The sequence below is a fragment of the Diabrotica virgifera genome, chromosome 1 (genome assembly GCF_917563875.1).
Source record: "Diabrotica virgifera virgifera chromosome 1, PGI_DIABVI_V3a".
NCBI lineage: Eukaryota > Metazoa > Arthropoda > Insecta > Coleoptera > Chrysomelidae > Diabrotica > Diabrotica virgifera.
In genome coordinates this window covers 229,139,551-229,162,410 of record NC_065443.1, presented here as the reverse complement: position 1 = coordinate 229,162,410, position 22,860 = coordinate 229,139,551, and the positions used below count along the sequence as shown (strand labels likewise).

Genomic DNA, 22,860 nt, shown 5'->3' with positions numbered 1-22,860 from the left:
GAAAGATATACTACCTTTTTTTAGTAAAAACAGTAACTTAAGTAGATAAGTAGGTTAAATAGGTGGGTATAGGTACCTACTTATAAGTAGAAAAAAAAAGTAAATAAGTTTGATATCTTTATTTCAAATACCTTAATACCTAGGTATTTTTTACATACAAACAAAAGAAAATCAATCAATAACAAATTGAAATCAATGAAATGTTTAACAAAAAAACAACAGTTAATAAAAATATACAAGAATATTGTCTACGTTCACTGCAGTGGCGGCTTGTCCTATGAGGCAGGTGAGGCAGTGCCTCACCAGTATATCAATCGACTATTTACCTTATTTCTCTATACCATCCTCAATTCTTTAAATACAATTTAACTTTTTGAAATTTGCTAAATAACTTTTATGAGAAAAATATAAAAATATGTAGGTACGGCCCTGATCTTTGTCCTCCACGTGCGAGTATATCTCTCAAATTGTTAGGTGAAGCAAGCACTCCGAACAGGGAGAAGTTGGTTTTTTGCGGTTTCCCAACTTCATTGCACAATTATACCTGTTCGTCCCAAGAAAATAGCCGCAACTATTTTCTCCACTCGAACGGTCACTGTCCACGCTGCGCTCAAAGCCGCCTCCTGACCGCCGACGAGGGACGCAGGTTCGCCTGTCGTTGTACAATGGTTTCTAGGGAGACTGGTCGAGAGCAAAGCACGGACAGTACACGTAAATGTCTATGGAACCAACAACAATCCATCAAACTTTCTTCTCTGTTGACTTCTTAGCCTTCTGGACACCACCGTCCGGCATAACCCAGGATCCAAGAACACCAGGACACGGCGCTTGCCCCAGTGTGTTTTTCGGACTGTTTGCTTTTGCTGCCAACACTAAACATTCACCTCAAACCCTGAAGAGGACAAAATCCTAAACGGGGAAGCACATTGAACGCATTTCTTCTGAACATTATCCAGACAAGCAAATCAAACAATGTAGTAGTAGTAGTGAAGCAAGCCTCTCATAGTTCCCTTGCCTATTACGTTTCGTAAAAGGGACTAATAGACGGAGCTCGGAACCTGTCAAGAATTTCGGACGCTGATTCAAAATCCTATGAAGCATGCCTCTTAGTAGTTTTAGATACAAAGCTATAGGGTCGAACTGCACCGATCTGTTTAATGGATTAAAATTATTGGATATATGTAATTTAGTATGTTAATAATTATAAAAAGCAAGAGGTGCCCAATTTAATTTTCTTCTGACTATGTATAATTAACCCTGGAAGCTCACACTTGGGTGTGAGATACCCATTGCGACACTTAACTGCATGTAGCTTGCGCAGCTGCATTTCAATGGTAATGCTGCTTTATGTAAATTCAGTCTCTAGTCTACCAAGGACGGGTGTGTAGTTGCGGTCTCATTTGAGCAATATTTCCAATCACGAGAATTTATTAAATGCAGGCTAGGGTATGCAGCACCCATGGGTGAGGTTTGCGATCAAGTGTGCGTTCAAGTTAATGACCTAACAACACAACATCCCACAAATTTAGTAAAGAAAACTAGGTGTTATTTCTACAAAGGTAAAGATGGAAAAGCAAAGCGTGCATGCTCGGCTTGCTATAAAGCATAATGCATGAAGCATAGAGCCACACTGTCTTATGAATGTAGTTAGTAAAATGAGTGAAACTGAAATACCTGGCTAAGAATGAATATGAGTTCTATAATCAAAAGGTGTTATATTTTAGTAAGAAAGACCATTTTGTTGTTAAATTAAATTAAAATATTTTGAATTATGTTTCTGGTTTTTTAGAAAATGTTTTTTAATTATTTTTAGGTATTTTTAATATTTTTTCTTTTGTGTTACTACAATTATTAAAAGAGAGAAAATAAAATTATTGATTTAATTATTCCTATGTATTCAATAGTGATTAGAGAGTCTCTGGAAATCATAAAATATTTACTTTTTTTTCATTTCTTCACAAAAAATCATTGGGTATCTGATACCCATGTGTGCGGTTTATGTAAAAAAAATAGGTGTGATCTTCCAGGGTTAATAATTAAAAAATTACTTTTTTTATAAATTAAAAAAGCATTTCGGCCCAGGCAGATATTATTTTAGATTTTTTGAATCATTCTAAACAAAAAGTTCGTATTTTGTAATTTTTCTCTTAAGTTGATCGTTTTCGAGTTATAAACAATTTAAAACCGAAAAAACAACGAAAGATGTCGATTTTCAAGACTCAAAAACAAGAAAAAAATATTCTTTTTGAAATTACAAAGTACCTACGTAAATTCAAGTTCAAACATTATTCTATCAGTTTTTGATAAGTATATTGGAGTTATTTCATTTTAAAATATTGTTTTTTAGTTGCTAATGCAGCCCGATCGCCCGTCTTCCCATAAGGAACCTTCCTCATTAACAATTTTAAAAAGACATTTTAGAGTAGAACATGGAAAAATTTTTACCGGGACCTGATAGAAGAACGTTTGAGCTTGAATTTAGGTAGGTGCTTGATGATTACAAAAATAATATTTTTGACTCTTTATTTTAAGCCTTGAAAATCGCCATCTTTTGGTCTTTATTCAGTTTTAAATTGTTTATAACTTGAAAACGATTAACTTAGAGAAAAATTGAAGAGCTATTTACAAAAAAAAACATACGTGTATTTTTAGGATTTCTGTAATTTTTTAGTGTAAAAATACAATTTCTATGAAATAATTGAAAATTTTAATGATATTATTTATAGATATTATATCTATAATATTTATAAATAATATTAATAGGTATTTCCAAATTATTTTATAGAAATTAGGTTTTTACACAAACAAATTACAGAAATTTTAAAAATACAGTTACCTATGTTGTTTTTGTAAATAGGTCTTCAATTACGAAAGTCCTTTTTTGTTTCGAATGATCCAAAAAATCTAAAATAATATCTGCCCGGGCCAAATTTTTTTTAATTTATTTCATTTTACGTCATTTTTTAATAATTATTAATTACTTATGTCAGAACAAAATTAGATAGGGCACCACTTGTTTTTTTATAAATATTAACATACTAAATTACATAAATATCCAATATCGAGCATTAAGTTTTACTTAATATATTGCCTTGCCCAAGTATACTTTCGATCCTAGAGCATTTTCAGGGGCATTTCGTCAAAAAAAGGAAGGTATCCTCGAATGTCATCAATTATCTGAAGTGGTGGCAACTTAAATTAACATATACCTATCTAACAAATACTGAACGTACACTACACTGTAACGTACAAATAGATAAATTTATCTGTTTGTACCTCCGTAGAAGTACCACAATTACGGGCACTCAAATTTATCTGTTTGTCCTTCGTGTAGTGTACGTTAAGTATTTGTTAGATATATGTTAATTTACCTTCCTTTTTTGACGAAATGCTCCTGAAGATGCTCTAGGAGCGAAAGTGTACTTTCGAAGATTAAATAAAACTCAGTGCTCGATATCTGCCTTTTATTTCGTAAAAAATAACTTTATTTTATTTATTTTCATTTTATTATTATAATTTTATAATAATTAATTTTCTTTTAAGCACGCTTTTTATAAAAAAAAACTTAAAATAAACACCAAAAAAAAAACAAAATGTAACCCTTAGTTTATTTAACATAAAAATCAATCTTATAATATAACAGTAATTTGTTTTTTGCTTGTTTGTATTGCCCTATATTCAATAGATACATTTACAATATAAGATTGGTTCTAAAATAAAATTATCACTTATTTGTAGGTGTAGGTATATAGGGCTTTTCATCGATTGTCATTTGTTTCGAACTTCTGTCATATGTTGTATAATCTGTGTATAATATTAATATACACGGATTACACGACATTTGACAGAAGCTCGAAACAAATGACTGTGAATGAAAAGGCATATTGTTTGCGTACAATAATTTCATTTTGGCAACTGATTAAACAAAATCAGTTGTTGTCCGTTGTTTTCATGTACACCTGGTTCCAAAAAAAACTGATACGACTCTTGAAGCGTATTTTGTAGAAAATTGAGCAGTGTATTTTGAAGGATAAATACTTAATATTTACATACTGTCAATGTCACTGCCAAATCTTAAAATTTGTCAGATAGCTTATTCTGTTCCACGGTTATTAGACTTTATTATTAATCTTTATTATTAATACTTTCTCCGCAACTGAGAGTATCTTATCAACTGTATTGTTTTTAAACAATAGATGATAAAATAAAAATATTGACAGTTCAAAAATGTGAACATTATTGCATTGTGTGTGGCCTAAGTTTGGGCTGAAAACTGAAATGTATTACATTTTTACAAAATTTTGGAATATGTTTAATTACGTAGACCAATTTTAACAGTTGTTTTCAATACAGATTTCAATCCTCTACAAATAGTTTCTAATGTCTTTTGATGTCAAATAATTAGGGAAGCTGGAATTTAACAGTTTAGAATTTTACATTGAGTTAATGCAAAATTGTGACGCATGTCAAAATTCTCAATGTATTTTAATTGTATTCATTTTCTTCGAATCCTGAGGAAACTAATAAATATTTTTGAAAAATTTAAACTCAGAATGAAAGACTACATTATTACCGAGGGCTGAAAGTCCCTGAAAACTTCTATAATATTTATTTTAATAAGTTACAGGGCTGAATTGAATATTAATTTGTTTTGTTGTATAATCCACGTTTACAATAATTATGTGATCTATTTGATGTAAAAACTATCATTTAGATAGTTAATATAAAAGTTAAGATAGATTTAAAATAATATAAACATTTAGACCTTAATAATTAGTACAATTTATGAATTAATATAATATGTAATCAGTTGTTTGTTGTTTGTTTATTTTATTATTTGTGTGTCATAATAAATATAATGTCAGATCAATCAAATACACTGCTCAACATGATCAAATCTTACTAAGAGTCGTATCAGTTTTTTTAGGAACCGGCTGTACCTATTTTCTAATGTAAATTTTACTTAATATGGCTGTAACTACAACGCTGCATCATTTGCAAGCGTTAAAATAAATACGGCAATGTTCTGAAGACGGCCTCATGTTATAACGTCACAAAATCGACCTTCGGATCATTAAAGAGAAGCTAATAATAATAATAATATTCCTCAAGTCAAGTGTGCCTCACCATCTTGTACTATCACGAGCCGCCCCTGGTTCACTGTCAATTCCAATATCATTTTATATACCTACATAACGTAAACCTTCAATCTATTCTCAATATCAATATCAAAAAATGCAATCAATAAAATGTTCAAGAACTAAAAATGTATCACTGCGTGAGAAATTTTTCGCTTTGAGTGTACCTATGTACCTAAGTAGTGAGAGAAATTGCACATTGTATAGCATCCATCATCATCATCATCCAACCAATTCACGTCCACTGCTGGACATAGGTCTCCCCCAATTGTTTCCACACTTCACGGTTTTGTGCTGATTTTTGCCAGTTTTTACTAATCCGCCTGATATCATCTGTCCATCGTGTAGGCGGCCTTCCTCTACTTCGTTTATCTTCTCTTGGTCTCCACTCCATCAGCTTTCGTGCCCATCTTGAATCTTTCAGCCTGGCGACGTGTCCTGCCCAGTTCCATTTGAGCCTGGTGATACGTTCTACAACATCGCAGATAGCATCCATAGAAAATAGTATATTGTACAACAAGAGAGAAAAAGACATATTTCTCACGAGCGCAGAAGTTTGTTAGCACGAGCCGATGTACGAGGCGAGTGCCGCAAATCAAACGAGGGAGAATAAATATGTCGTTTTCTCACGTGTTGTACACTGTAATTTTTCTATGGATGCGTTTTTGTCAAGAGTTCAAACTTCAAAATTAAATAATTTAGGTGCTTGTAGATTATATGGCAAAATTGAAATAAAATACATATAGTATTTTTACTACAAAAGCGATATTACGTAGGTCAAAATTTTTGACGTAAGAGAACTGTCAAAACATTAGATTGTGACTTTTCATTATTGTCATGTTTATTATCGCTTTTGTAGTAAAAATACTATATATACACATACCTAATACATATATGTAGGTATTTAATATTCTTAATATTTATATACTTTTATTTATTTAAAATTATATACCTATAGGTACCAGTTATATTTGAACAGTTTTGAAAGGTAACTCCTGGTAAGTTTTGATTTGACAAAAATATTTGTGTTTGTATTGTGCATGTTACCATGGAAACCGCGATTCTACGTATGGAACCCGTGAGAAAAAATATTTCTCACTGCAATGGCCGACTTTTCTCACATCCTGAGAAATTGTTCGTTTTGAATGTATGTAAGTAGTGAGAGAAGTTGCACATTGTATAGCATCCATAGAAAAAATGTATTTTCTCGGCTTTTTATACAGCAATTTTTCGAATTATTTTTCGAAAAACGAAATTATTTTTTCTGTTGTAGACTTTTTTGAAAAACTTACCAACCCTCATAACAATTTCATGTTCTTATAGTAGATCATACTTTTCAGAAAAAATATATACTGAGAATATGCGTAATTACCATTACGAATGTGCAGAGCAGATGCTGAGTATATATACTACATTACAGTACTTAAACGTTCTATGTATATACTTATAATGTACTACCGCACTTCTTTTCAGTTTATACCAATAATATACTTTTTAGAACGTTCCAAGCAAGTGTTATAAACCTTCTATTTATATACTTAGAATATACTACCGCACATCTTTTTAGTATGTGGGAAGAATATACTTTTAAAGATATTCCAAGCAAGTGCAATATTGCTCAGAAGTATGTTTTCAGCATCACCTAATCTCGTCCTAGGTTCTACCAAGTATCATATTTACATATTCAAATTGCATACGAGAATGTAATTAGTACATTTTACAATATTACTTAAAAAGTAAGTAGGTACATATAAATTTTAGTTATTTCCCAGATAGCACAAGTACGTTTTATGGACATCCAATGGACGTACATCTGTGTACATTGGAACGTCCAATGAACGTCCCGCTAAGGTACAATGGACATCCGATGGACGTCCAACGAACGTCCAGAGTTCACAAAATTGGACGTCCATAGAACGTCCGCTACAAACGTACAGTGTACGTTGTTGAAGCTTTCAGTGTACATATTTATGTACATCTGATGTACATTCAATGTACGTCTTATGGACAGTTTTGTAGGGCACTTTTCAGAAAGCAATCTAGTGTCCATAATTTTTTGAATACATACATAGCAAAAATCCTTTAGGTATAGGAAATAGTTCCTATAATACTAAACTTATACTTTGAAATATTACACAAAATACCTTTTTTATTTCTCTTTATTATAACTTTATTATGTATACTTTATTATAGGAACTTCATTAATGCACGACTGCACTTGCACGATAAACAGCAAACACAAAGATATCACAGGATGTATTATATTCAGTGTTCCCAGATGACTTTTTTGAGGATCAGGAGGTGTCGCCACGAACGATCAGGAGATTTCAGGAGACTCGCTCGACTCAAAAATTGGTAGAATTCTGTAGTTTCAGTCTTTACATTTATAGATTGGCAACTAGATGTCGCCACGAAAAATCAGTAGAATCAGTTGGTGGAGTATTTTTACGTTTATAGGTAGGCATGCAACTCTATAAAATCTGTAAGGGACGGCTGTGGCAACGCTAGATGGCGGCTAAAGCATAAAAATAAAAAAAATGAAATAGGATAAAATTCTGAAAAATTCAAACTCCATACAAAACCGTTCTTGAATCGTTACGCGCATGCGCAATGACGAATAATACTGCGCAGTAACACATTTTTCGTTACTGCGCATCCTCGTAATCATTCAAGAACGGTTTTGTATCGAGTTGGAACAAAACCAGATGATTTTCAGAATTTCATCACTTCATCAGGAGGTTTAAGGACGCAATCAGTAGATCAGTAGGCGAGGGTCGCCATCAGTAGGTCTCCTGAAATTTCAGGAGGTCTGAGAACACTGATTATATTGTATGTAATAACTTAATAAAGACAAAATTCAGATAATGGCGCCCTATGAAGCATGCACATTAAAAGAGGTTTATTTCTGTTCTTTTCTGAGTGTTCTGTTTCCTTCCAAACATTATTTCTTAGAACTTAGAGTCAGTACGGTTGTATATTGCAAGCGGGTTTGCCATTCTGTGAATTATCATAAATAAATCCTCCTTCAGTATTTCACAACAATTAACAGCGATAATTGTAAGGTTAATGATACTCCATTGTTAGGTTATAAACTGTGTTCTTTATTGTCATGCTTCTACCAACTATATCAATAGCAGGCAATACACCTTTCCAACATATGGTGAATGTATTGCCTACCTTACACCTCTCTTCCTAAGTCTAAGTCTAACAAACAAAATAAAAGTTCACATGAACAGAAAACACAACCCAGATTAAACATATTACAACTACATCATATATTCTTTCAAGTACGAAGGTGTACGAGAAGGTCTACCACTACGAGTATATTTTGTATTTCCTTCCTCTCCCCCAACATCACTACTTACACTTTCAGTCTCTGAGTAATCAGTAGTAGTAGCTGTCGAGGTTGAGGGAAGTTCCAGATTTGAGTTACCGAATCTGGGATTTGGATTTACAGAATTTTTAGTAATTGGTATATAACTGTAACTAAGGGTTTTATTCTTATCTATAAACAAATCGTTTTTAGGATCATCTGCCGACTTCTTTTGACTATAGTATTAAGAATTCTAATGAATTTTCTGTTTCTTACTATTTGTGTACCATTAGATAGCTTTATTCTATATGATCTAATATTAACTTTTTGTAAAATTTTTCCCGAATGCCAGAAATTGTCACCCGGTTTGATTTGTACTTTAACCCTGGAATTGATTTGCAAATCAGAAAGTTCTTTAACACCTTTTTTATCAAAATTAATTTTTTGTTTGTATTTATTATCTTCTAAAAATTTATCATATGTGGAAGTGTCGAATTGTTTAGTTTTATCATTAGTTAAGTTTGGCATTCGGTCCCTATAAGGTCCCTATTCATTAGAATTCTTGCAGGAGTGTCACTATTATTTAAGGGAGTATTTCTTAAATCTAATAACGCTAAATATATGTCCTTGTTTTCGGCAGCGCATTTCTGTAAAGTTTTTTTAATTGTTTGAATTTGCCTTTCCACAAATCCATTGGATTGTGGATATCTCGGTGAGCTAGTTATATGAGTAAAGTTCCATTTTTTCGTGAATTCTTTAAATATATTACTTGAAAATTCTGGACCATTATCTGTCATTAGTTCTACAGGAATGCCTTGCCTGGAAAATATTGTTTTAAGTGCTAGGTGCTAGTATTACATTTTCACTTGTTAAGTTTTTATTTAAATCGACAATCTCAAAAAATTTTGAATAATAATCACAAGCTATTAAAAATACACTGTTTTTAAAATGAAATAAATCACAACCTATTTTATACCATGGCTTTTTTTCGTATGAATGAGGGATCATGGGTTCAGGCTTTTGCGAATTTTGAAAAGTTTGACATATGTATGTTACAGTTTAAAATCATGTCCTTTATTTGGTTGTTCATGTGAGGCCAAAAAAAGGATAGGTTCGCTTTATCGATACTTCTTCTCACACCAATGTGACTATAGTGCAGTTTTTCCAAAATTTCCTTTCTAATTGTTTTTGGTACTACTAAAGTTTGGCCTTTAAATATTAAATCTTCTACTAAAGTTAGTTCATCTCTGTATTTGAAATAGGGTTTAATTTCTTCTTGTACTTGTTTAATACGATTAGGCCAACCTGTAAAAATTTGATTTTTTAGTTTTTTAAGTACTGGGTCATTTTTAGTTGCTTCTATTATTTCATCTCTTTTTTGTTTTGAGACATTTACATTTTCCATTATCACGCATACTTGTGCTTTTAATTCTATGTCTATGTTTTCATTGAATGTTTTGTTTTGGAACGCTCTGGATAATGTATCAGCTAATATTAGATTTTTTCCTGGTTTATATACTAATTCGAATTCATATTTTCTAAGTTGAATAAGTATTCTTTGTAGTCCAGCTGGGCATGTATTCAAAGGTTTCTTTATTATACTGGTTAACGGTTTGTGGTCTGTTTCCACTACGAATTTTTTTCCAAACACATATTGTGAGAACTTATTAACACCGAACCAGACTGCCAGCAACTCTTTCTCAATTTGCGCATAGCGAGTTTGAGTTTCTGTAAAAGAGCATGAAGAATGAGCACAAGGCATATTATCCTGTAATAACACTGCAGCCATGCCATATTGAGAGCTATCTACAGAAATAGTAGTTAATTTATTTATGTCAAAAAAATTTAGGTAAGGGCTACAAGGCATGCCTAAGAATCTTTGCACATCCGCTACGTTTTTTGGATAAGGCATGTTTTTTATTGCTTCCACTTTTTCCTCATCTGGTTTCAGGCCTTCTGCTGTAATTTTATACCCCATCTATTTAACTTCTGAAAGGCCAAACTTACATTTACTTCTGTTAAAACGAATGTTGTTTTCTTCGGCTCTCTTTAAAACATCTTGCAATCTATTATAATGCTCACTTTCATTCTTGCCAGACACTATAATATCATCAATAAAGACACTTACGCCTTCTATGTCTTGAAAAATCTCAGACATTCTTTCCTGATATACCTCTGGTGCACTGGATAGTCCATAGGGCATTCTAAGGAATCTATACCTGCCAAACGGTGTAGAAAAAGTACACAGTTTTGGGCTATCTGCATCCAGCTTTATCTGAAGGAAACCTTGAGTAGCGTCTAGACTGCTAAAAAATTTTGCTCCTGCCAGTTTTTCTATCAGTTCATCAAATGTTGGTAGTTGAAGATAGTGCCTTTTGATAGCGGTATTTAAGTCCTTGGGATCCAAGCAAAGTCTTAAATCTCCATTTTGTTTTCTCACCAAAACGTATGCATTTACCCAGTCTGCAGCATCATCTGCTTTTTCAATTAACCTTTGCCTTACTAAACTATCAAGTGTTATTTTGAACTTTTCTTTAATGGAAAATGGAATTTTTCTAGGGGGATATATTACTGGTTTTGCATCTGGTTTGAGCTCAATATGGTAAGGTTCTTCTAGACAACCTATGCCTTTAAACAGTGAGTTATAATTTGTCAATAATTTATTCACACTATTTGTTTGTTCTATATTTACCATATCAACTCTACTGATTAAATCAAATTCTATGCAGTCTTTTAAACCCAATATTGGACATGTATTTAAATCGATAACATGAAATAAAATAGATTTCTGTTTATTTTTATAGCTGCAATTCAACCAACATTCTCCAACTATAGGTAGTAAATTTTTTGAATATGAACTTAAAGTGACTTCAGTATTTCTTATTCTATTTCAATCAAAACCTATTTTATTTAAAATATTTACAGGTATAACATTAGCCATGGAGCCCGAGTCTAATTTAAAATTTATAATGTTACTAATTATTTATATGGGAAATAAGCCACAATTAAAATGAAAAAAATAATTTTATTAACGTTTCGACGCCCAAATCGGGTGCCGTTGTCAAAATACAAAATACTACTGTAGTATTTTGTATTTTGACAACGGCACCCGATTTGGGCGTCGAAACGTTAATAAAATTATTTTTTTCATTTTAATTGTGGCTTATTTCCCATATAAATAATTAATCATAAAAATGCCACAAGAAAATAGCTTCAGAACAACATTTATAATGTTACCTTCTACATTTAATTCCTGAGCCCATGTCATTTCTCCATTCTTTGAAATCATATCAATTGCTTCCACATAAACCGTTTTCACTTCTCTTTCACTGTTATCACCCACAGCATAAACACTTCTTCTATCTCTGTTGTTCTTCTTATTGTAGCAGGCTGATGAAAAATGGTTGTAACCTCCACATCTTGCACACACTTTACCATAAGCCGGGCATTTTCTAAAATCATGTTTATATGAACATTTCTTACATTCTCGGTTATTGTTGCTTTGATGTTGGGTCACCAATTTCTGTCTGAATTCTCCCCTTACATCTCTTGAGGGTTTTTTGTTTACTTTATCTACATTTAAGTCACTCTTACCTGCCTCCATGTAACTGGATATAGCCATATTACGTTCTTTAGTCTTTTCTATGATAACTGCTTTCTTTATAACTTCTTCTAATGTTTTTAAATCACCTTGTAGGAGTTTTTCTCTAATTTCGTTAGATTTTATACCACAAATTAAAATATCTTTAACTAGGCTCTCCCTTAGTTGATCTAGTTCACAGTTTAATGATATATTTTTCACTCTTACACTAAATTGCTCAATACTTTCAAACTCTGTTTGCTTACTGGTTAATATTTGATGTCTTTCGTAGGTTAAATTTTTCTTTGGTGTAAAGTGGTTATCATATTTTGTAAGTAAAACTTCTAGTTTATTTTTTTCTTCGTCTAAGAATGTGAATGTATTATAAATTCTCATTCCTTCGTCACCTATTAACGTTAACAACAGGGCACATTGAGTCTCTTGTGCCTTTTTTGAAATCTCGGTTGCCACGAGGTAAGTTGTGAATCGCTGTTTCCAGAATTTTTCGGAGACATTCCCTGACATCTCCATGGGAGGTACGCCTTTAAAGTCCATGTTTACTATAATTATTACTGATTTATCTTCTTTATTAATTTTATTTTATATATTTTTTGTCGCAGCGCCATGTAAGGTTAATGATACTCCATTGTTAGGTTATAAACTGTGTTCTTTATTGTCATGCTTCTACCAACTATATCAATAGCAGGCAATACACATTTCCAACATATGGTGAATGTATTGCCTACCTTACAATAATCACCTAAAAGTACCTGCCTAATACTACCTTTTACGACCGATAGCGTGAAGAGCGACAACGTGGTCAAGAAGATTCTCATTTAGTTTGGCGGGAAATTTAACAGTTACAAAATGCACATTTAAGATTTAAATTGGTAGTGTCTACTTATTGTAAGTTCTATAATTACCGATGAGCGATGTAGCTCCGTTATTCTGAAAAAGTTTACCATCGTTTTATCATCATCTAATATTATATAGGTTTAATTAAAATAATTTTAGTGGTTCAGTGTTTTAATTCGACGATGAAAAAATATGTGACTACATTTATTAGAAGCTTCTTGTATTCTACTAATAATATTGCTTTCATTAAAACAAGAAGCTATATATAATTACTGCTGATAATAATAGTCGCGTTTTGTGTAAAATCTCCATGGACCACAAGTGGATGTCCAATGTACGTTGAAATCAAACGTCCAATGGACGTCGCGTAATGGACGTAGGTACATAGTACGTCCAGTTTTGGTCCATGGACGTTTAGACTTTAAACGTACGTTATATGGACGTCCATCGGACGTCCATGCTATATGGGTTGTATAAATATTACATAGGTAAGTATATATTATGCTTAGGTATTATGTGCATATTAAAATAAACATGCTGAATAATTTATTATAAATTAATACATGAAAATAGTTTCTGTCCTTGTGGGATCGGTACTCACCGGAGGGACCGCAGACGTTCGGATACAATTAGCGTCTCTTTGCAAAGACAATGACGTCGACTTTGCAAAGTAAGAAGACACTTACTCAACACACACACACACACACACACACTACACATTACACCTGAGTTAGTGATAAGTTATACAATTACTTGGCTAAAGGTTCTAGTTCTAAACCAAGGCCAGAATCAGAGAAAAAACATGCTGAATATATTATGTATAAATATAATACCCAGATAAAAATATTATATAATATTTAGTGAAACTAAAGTATAACTAAAATTTATATATTTTGTACTTACCAATTATTTAAGTAATATTGAGTTACCAAAATGAATTTAATATTTTCAAGCACTATACAGACAAAATAAACAGATTATGTATGTTCCTAGTCCTAGCTCCTAGTATACTTTGTTGTTCGTCTTCCTCCTAACACAGCATCAAGCATAGATTGGATACAAAATACAAATGCCTGTGAACTGTGCCGTGTCTGTTTAGTGTGTGTTTAGTGTTTGTGTTTGCGTTTTTATTTTCATAAAACCTTTGTTAATTCCTATTCAGGTAGAATGAGAAGGGTCATTTCCGTTATTCCGTTTGCATTATTCCGATCTTTTGCGATCTGGTAATGGTGTATTATTTTATAAACAGCAATTGCACGTATCTAAGTAATACATTCCAACGATTTAAAAATACTCATGGTAAAATCAAAATGGTAAACTCATTTCAATTATGAAAACGAAATTTTTTTTCTTAAATACCAATTAATTTTTAAACTTTTTTATCATACCTACAATTAAAACAATTTTAAGAAATGAATTCGTCCGGGATACCTACAACATACATAAATTTTATTAATTATTCTAAAAATAATAAGTTGATAATCTATAAGGCCAACATTATTTTTCCTTATACATACATATTCTTTTTAAGATATTTTAAAAGTACATACGCAGGGCCGGATTTAAGGGGGGCAGGCTGGGCAGCTGCCCGGGGCCCCCACATTTCGGGGGCCCCCACAAAGCCCCAAACATAAGAGGTTCATTTAAATAGATATTGGCAGGAGATACAGGAACTCGACAATGTATGACAAGTATAAAATGAAGGAGCGTAGGAGTGATAATATTACATTGTTTATGGTTTACGGGTGAGTGTATTGCTTCGTTTGTAAATTCTTATCAAGTGTTCGTACACATTTTAGCCACCGAGAATTTTGTGATTGGAAACATGCAGATAGTAGGCTTATGGATCACGAAATGTCTAAAGCACACGAAAGAATTGGGCGTATTGATACTGAAACAGCAAAACAGGCCGAAGAAATAAAGAATTATTGGAAAATGGTAACTCAAAGAGTAATTTTAGTGTTATAAAGTTTATTTGTGAACGAGATTTAGCATTTCGCAGCGAAAATGAGTTGTAGAGTTCATCACAAAATGAAAATTATTTGGGAATACTCCAGTTATTAGCTGACTATGATCAATTTTTGTACATCCATTTTTGTAAAAATTGTACATCCGATGGGTCAAAACGTATTAAATGAAATAGTTTCAAGGATTAAGAAGTCAAAATACTTATTATTCAGTTCATACAAATCAATTAACTGTGATATTTTGTTACATATAGAAGGTTTCACTCCTGTTGAAAGGTTTACCATATTTTTGCCAAATCGCGGTCATAAAGCAGAAGATGTATTTAATTCTCTAATGAAATTTTTGCAAGAACATCCTACGTTAATGCGTCAGTTATCAGTGGAAAATACAATGGTGTTCAGGCTGAAATTAGGTATAGAACAAAAAGGTACATATCCATAGGTGGGTGCTCCATGCTCGGTGTAGCTGCTTAAATGGATACGGCATGTGCTCCCCTACATATAAACAGCAAACCGGTTGCGGGTGAGCGACGGGCGGCGATCACCGACGTATCCACTATGTGGAGCTGCTACACCGAGCACGGAGAACCCACGTATGGATACGTACCTTAATATCTTGGAGTTGTGGATTCCTTGTCTCGCCCACTCTCTAAATTTAGTTTCAAAAGCTGCAACTGAGTGTTATCATGCATTAGCATAGCACCGCATTCTTTAATTTCTTAAAAGAACTAGCTATGTATATGTATTTTTCACTTCCCCTACATATAGATACAACACATATAGATATGTTTAAAAGCTGTGTCTTAAAGCGACAGCAATGCAGACCGTGGCAAAAATATTATTGTTTCTAAAAGAGCAAATACTACTAGATGGTCGTGGAGGCAATGCCGCAAAAGAACTAGTTAAAGGTTTTAATCAGATTAAAGGAGCATTATCCAAAATTTCGGAAAACTATGAGCAACAATTTAACCCTAATAGCACAAGGACGTCCAATGGACGTCCATTGGACGTCCTTCACGGACTTTAGGGACGTCCGTTTTCGTCCGAGGAACGTCCTTTATACGTCCTATTTTGGTCCAAATGTCGCGCTACCGAACGTCCATCTAAGGTCCGAGGGGACGTATATTGGACCTTAATCGGACGTAATTTGGACTTTGATCGGACGTCCTAGGGGACGTAAATTGGACCTTAATCGGACGTAAATTGGACCTTAATCAGACGTAAATTGGACCTTAATAGGACATAAATTGGACCTTAATGGGACGTAAATGGGACCTTAATCGGACGTAAATTGGACCTTAACCGGACGTAAATTGGACCTTAATAGGACGTAAATTGGACCTTAATCGGACGTAAATGGGACCTTAATCGGACGTAAATTGGACCTTAATCGGACGTAAATTGAACCTTAATCGGACGTAAATTGGACCTTAATAGAACGTAAATTAAACCTTAATCGGACGTAAATGGGACCTTAATCGGACGTAAATTGGACCTTAATCGGAAGTAAATTGGACCTTAACCGGACGTCCTAGGGGACGTGAATTGGACATTAACAGGACGTCCAATTTTGGTCCAAATGCCACGTTGCCAAACGTCCAATGGAGGTCCACTTAACATCCGAAGGGACGTTCGGTGGACGTCAATTGGGCCTTCATAGGGCGTCCCAGTTTGGTCCAATGTCTTGCTGCCGAACATCCATCTAATGTCGTGGGAAATAAAAAATATATTTTTTAAGGAACTTATATTACATCTTATATTAAATTACAATTATTGGATATTACATTATTTACATTAAATTACAATACACTTCTCCAAGAAATTAACGCACCATCTTAAATATGGGGTATTTTTGATGTCTCGTATTTCCTAAACCTGTTGTTTCATCTAAGTGATTTTTTTATAATATTATAGCCTAGGCTATAGGTTACCTCCTTAAGCTTGTCACGCACAGGGAGCTATGCTGTAATATATGTACATTATATCATATCGCTCTCTATAGTAATGAGTGAGCCTGCAGACAGGAAACAAATGGTTCCGTATGTACAGGCTCACTCATTACTATAGAGAGCGATGTGATATAATATATATTACAGTATAGCTCCCCGTGCATGGCAAGCATAAGGAGGTACTTAACCTATAGCCTAGGGCCTAGGCTAGAATATTATAAAAAAATCACTTAGATGCAACAACAGGTTTAGGAAAATCGAGACATCAAAACTGCCCAATTTTTAAGGTGGTGCGTAATCGGCTGTATATACAGGGTGTAACAAAAATACAGGTCATAAATTAAATCACATATTCTGGGACCAAAAATAGTTCGAATGAACCTAACTTCCTTAGTACAAATATGCACATAAAAAAAGTTACAGCCCTTTGAAATTACAAAATGAAAATCGATTTTTTCGATTATATCGAAAACTATTAGCGATTTTTTATTGAAAATGGACATGTGGCAGTATTATGGCAGGAATATCTTAAACAAAAATTATGGTGAAATTTGTGCACCCCATAAAAATTTTATGGGGGTTTTGATCCCTTAGATCCTCCCAAACTTTTGTGTACGTTCCAATTCAATTTTATTATTGTGGTAGGTACCATTAGTTAAATTCAATATTTTTGTTTCTTAGTATTTTCAGATAAGGCAGTTTTTATCGAGTTGCGACTTCTTTTTTAACATGTCTACATAAAAATTTTATGGGGGTTTTGTTCCTTTAAACCCCCCAAATGTTTGTGTACGTTCCAATTAAACTATTACTGAGGTACCATTAGTTAAACAGAATGTTTTTAAAACTTTTTTGCCTCTTTGTATTTTTTCGATAAGGCACATTTTATCGAGATCTGGCTTCTTTTTTAATATGGTTCAAATTATACCTAAAAATGTAAAGCATAAATAAGTCTGCATATTATTACCAAGTCTCCATAATCGTACTTAACCATATACAACCCACATAACAATTTCATGTTCTTAGTAGGTTCATAGAACATACTTTTCAGAAAAAGTATATACTGAGAATGTGCGTAATTACCATTGCGAATGTGCAGAGCAGATACTGAGTATATACTACATTACAGTACTTAAACGTTCTATGTATATACTTAGAATGTACTACCGCACTTCTTTTCAGTATATACCAAGAATGTTCTTTTTAGAACATTCCAAGGACGTGCTATAAACCTTCTATGTGTATACTTAGAACATACTACCGCACATCTTTTTAGTTTATACCAAGAAGGTACTTTTTAGAATATTCCAAGGAAGTGCTATAAACCTTCTATCTATATACTAAGAACGTACTACCGCACATCTTTGTATGGGAAGAATATTATATTTTTAAGAATACATATTCTAAGAAAGTGCTATCAACTGCTATATTGCTTAGAAGTATGTTTTCAGCATCACCTAATCTCATCTTAGGTTCTACTGGTTCTACCAAATATCTATTTACATATTTTAATTGCAAATGAGAATGTAGTTAGTACCTACATTCTACAATATTACTTAAAAAGTAAGTACATATTTATAAATTTTAGTTATTTATATAAATCATTATATAATATTTAGCTAAACTAAACTATGCATAATAAGTAACTAAAATTTATATAATACTTATATGTACTTACCTATTTAAGTAATATTGAGTTATCAAAATAGATTATATGTATTTTGAAGCACCGCAAACAAAATAAACAGATTATGTATGTTCTTTAGTCCTAGTACTACATCATTCGCTTTCATCCTTAACACTGCCTGCATAGATCCATAGATGATACAAATAATGAAATAATGCCTGTTTTCATTTTACGGTTTTTTCCTATCCCTGATCCATTCAGGTAAGAATAGAAATGGTCAGAATATGATGGGGGGTGGGGGGTTATGAATGTTGTGGAATAACAAAATCGGTGGTCAGTGTTGCCAAACGGATAGAAATTTCCCTTTTTGCGGGAATTTTCAACAGAAAAGGTGATAAAGGGAAAAAGTTAACTCAAAAGGGAATTATTGTTCCAGTCCAAATTGTAAAATATTAAGAAAAAATCAAAATATTTGAAAATAATTCAACATATCTTCTCAGATTTTGTAAACAGGAGGGAAGTTTTTTTTTTATAAAAGTGGGAATTTTTAAGGTAAGTTGACGGAAAAAGCTTACTCGACGGTTGGCAACGCCAAAGCCTTTGGTTGCTTTGGTTGTGCAGTTTGGCACGTTTTGGTTCTGCGAAATGGCCTATTGAATTGAATGTACCTAAATTCAAATTCCAAAGATGTAAAAATACTAATGATTCATGATAAACTCGAAATGGTAAAGTCATTTCAATTATGAAAACGAATTTTTAATAGTATCTATGTAAACATTAATACAATTAATATTTAAACTTTTTTACCCTACAACAATTTTGAAATGAAATTCGTCCAATACTACCTACATACATAAATTTTATTAATTATGTATTCTAAAAAATAACGAAGTTGATAATCTATAAGGCTAATATTATACTTCCTATACATACAAATTATTTTTAAGATATTTTAAAAGTATCTACTTATAAGTATGTGTTAAGAATGTACTTATAAGTATGTGCTAAGAATATTCGATAAAGGTATATTCTAAGAATAAACTTTTACGAATATTCCGAGATCCTACGTACACGAATATACTTAGTATATTCGGTACGAGAATATACTTTGAAGTATATGCAAAAAACATGAAATTTAGAATGTTTTTTAAGGTAGATGCTATGCTTGTACTACACATATACTAAAAAGAATATACTCCGACGAATGTTGGTAGTATATGCTTAGAACATGATGCGAACATCATTGTTATGTGGGAAATATGTGGTGGATTTGACAAATATTCAAAATATTTCGATCAAAAAATTGACTTTTCGAAAAAGCAATAAGAGGCAAAAAAGTTTTTAAAACGTTGTGTTTAAATGGTACTACAATAATAATTAAATTGAAACGTGCACAAAAGTTTGGGGGGGTTTAAAGGAACAAAACCCCCATAAAATTTTTATGGGGTGTCCAAATTTTACTATAGTTTTTTCGTAAGATAGTTGCAGCCAGGGCCGCGCCAAGGCTTTCAAGCGCCCCGGGGCAAGTAATTTTAGGCGCCCCTTTCTTCCTCTCCTTGTAAGCAGTTTTTTGCAACTTAGTGAATAAGTCCATGTACTCACGGTTTTTGCTCCGGATTTTAAAGCACCGCTTGGATTGAAATGAAATTTGGCATAAGCATAGCTAACATGTCAAAGAAAAAAAAAGTGATATTGTGCCGATGTGTGCTTTTGCTCTGAGGGTGAGTTTTACCCCTTCTCGAGGGTGAAAAACTATATGTTTAAAAAAAGTACGGAAATGTATAAACTGACTAATTCTAAGCCACTTTTGTTCTATAGAGTTTTTTCACTAAGTCAATACTTTTCGATTATTTGCGAGTGAATATGTCCATTTTTCAACAAAAAAACACGTTTTTCGCAAATAACTCAAAAAGTATTTTATCGAAAAAACATTCTTAGCAAAAATATAGCTTATAAAAAAGTGATAAAAATGGTGTATGCATGAAGTCAGTAGACCCAGATGAAGCAGAATTGTAGCTAATGAAAACTAGGTTCTTATTCGTCAAATTCCAAATCAAATACATACCTATTTCAACGAGAAATAAACAAAAAATGAAGCACTTTTTTGGGGTAAACTCATTACAACTTTTTAAAAGTGTTTAAAAAAACTTAATTTTCCCTCAAAGGTGGAATTATTGCACCGCGGTGATTTCCCTTAAAAGGTAGGCTTGTTTGATTTTTGATTCAGAGTTGGGACTGCATAGCTACACTGATGAAGCATAAGATGCAGAAATAGCTATCTGTAGATGGTGGTCCAACTCTGAATCAAATTAAAACAAAACTGCCTTTCCCCCTTCCCCCTTAATTTTTGAAGTTATACTTCTTTAGGCGCGATTGGGAATAATGTTGAGAGTGAATTTTTTTATAAAAGCGACAATATGACGCAGGCGCGTACCGACAATTTCAAGTTAGTCGCTAAATATTCCAAGTTATGTATGTATTAATGCAAATAAAGTTTAAAAAAAAATATTGGTGTTTTTAGTAAATATATTTATTATTACTTTTGTATCTTTGGATTTGTCTTCGTTGGGTTAATTAGTATTAAAATATGATTTAAAGAAAATTAAAAAAAGTATGGAAAATCTGACGGCTTTTAGATTTTCTACGATTCATCAAGGGAAAAGTAATTGCGGGGAGGCTACAGTTCATAAAGAATGACATATTAACGTTGTTTCTAGTTTTGGGTATTATTTTAAGTAATAAAATTAGTTTAATATTTAAATAAAAATACAATTAAACTGTTTAAAATATATTTATTTCGCTGAAAAATTAAATAATAGAAGTACAACTTCTTACGTTCGTACAAAGTACACACACTCTTCTTTTTTTTTTGTTTAAAAAGTTTCTAGCATCAAAAGTAAACAAGTTACGCTAAAATAATGATGGTGCCTTTTTTTGGTAAACAAAAATCGTAAAGATCACCCCTTAATTAGCATATCAAATGAAATTAATCGTTACCGCTCCAAAAGTTACTTTACTTGCAGTAGGAAAAATGAAAGAATACCCATGAACGATCAAATCAATCACTTATTTTGTATTTGCTATCTTTTTCTATAACAAACGTCTGTTATTTATAGAAAAAGACAGCACATACAAAATAAGTGATTGATCTGATCGTTCATGGGTATTCTTTCATTTTTCCGACTGTATGCATTGTTTATATACATACATATGATAAATTTCATCGGTTCAAAGTGCTTTAAAAAATGGTTTTAAAGTAGTTTTCTTTTTTATTTTGAAAAATGATATTTAAAAAATAAGCTTAAAAATTATTAGTGATACCAAAAATCTCAAAGAGTAAAAAAATGTACGTTTTGCTTTTCTGAATATTTTGGATTTTTTGTTTTTCTGTAAGACAAAAATTGGTTAATAGAGCGGTGAAAAGCGGTAAAAAATGTAAAACCGTGGAATTTTGATCAACACCGATTTTAATGAAAATTTGGATTTAAGCTCGGTTGACCCTCTTCTAGAAAATCTACCCTATGCCGAAACGGGCTTTTGCCCTGGGGTGAAAACAACCCCATCTAGGGAATGAACATTTTTCAATCAAAATAACTATGATAGTCGTTAGATTAACCAATTTTGGGTAAATTTTGTTCTATAAATTATTTTTGCAAAGTTGATATTTTCCAAGTTATTAGCGATTGAAACTATTCATTTTTCATTGAAAAAACTCACGTTTTATAACCGTTTGTCATGAATAACTTATATTTTTTAATGGCCTATAAAAGATGTCTCTTGTTTTCCCAAAAAAATTTCACCACATTCGAGTTATTTGAGATTGAAGGTCCTCCATTTCGAGGTTCTTAGAAAATAACCACCCTTTAAAAAGCAATAACTCAGTGGTTATTGGGTTTACATAGGTCTTTCTGACGCAAATCTCTTTGTTTTTTCATTAGCTACAATTTTGTTCTATATTATTATTTCTATTAAATTAATGTTTTTTAAATTACTCATGAAAAACGGTTATAAAACGTTAGTTTTTCAATGAAAAATGCATAGTTTCATTCGCTAATAACTTTTAAAGTATCAACTTTGCAAAAAAATTTTATAGAATAAAATTCACTCAGAACTGGTCAAAATCTTGACTTCCATAGTTATTTTGATTAAAAATATTTTCACGGGGTTGTTGTCACCCCCAGGGAAAAGTCCGCTTCAGCGTAGGGTAGATTTTGACAAAGGTTAAAATCTACCCTACCCTGAAATCGACCTTGATTCTCAAAATTCCACGAGAAAATGTTGATTGGACTATAAGATATGGCTGTTCAAAATTTGCATACTCTCGTGATTAGGAACTCGTTCAAGCCGTTTCAACTACAGCCCTTTTACAAATAAGCATTTTGAACCGACGAAACTTACAGATCATAGAAATAATACATAAGTAAAGTAACTTGT

The 22,860-nt window shown here is 32.4% G+C and overlaps 1 protein-coding gene across 1 annotated transcript; it reads right to left on the bottom strand.

Moving 5' to 3' along the window:
* Nucleotides 1-1,090: 1,090 nt before the first annotated feature.
* LOC126892914 (uncharacterized) lies at nucleotides 1,091-12,586 on the bottom strand. Its single transcript, XM_050662816.1, has 2 exons — nucleotides 11,696-12,586; nucleotides 1,091-1,150 (listed from the first exon to the last, which is right to left on the bottom strand). The coding sequence occupies exons 1-2, from the start codon at nucleotides 12,584-12,586 to the stop codon at nucleotides 1,091-1,093; spliced, it is 951 nt and encodes a 316-aa protein (XP_050518773.1).
* Between the last annotated feature and the right edge of the window lie 10,274 nt (nucleotides 12,587-22,860).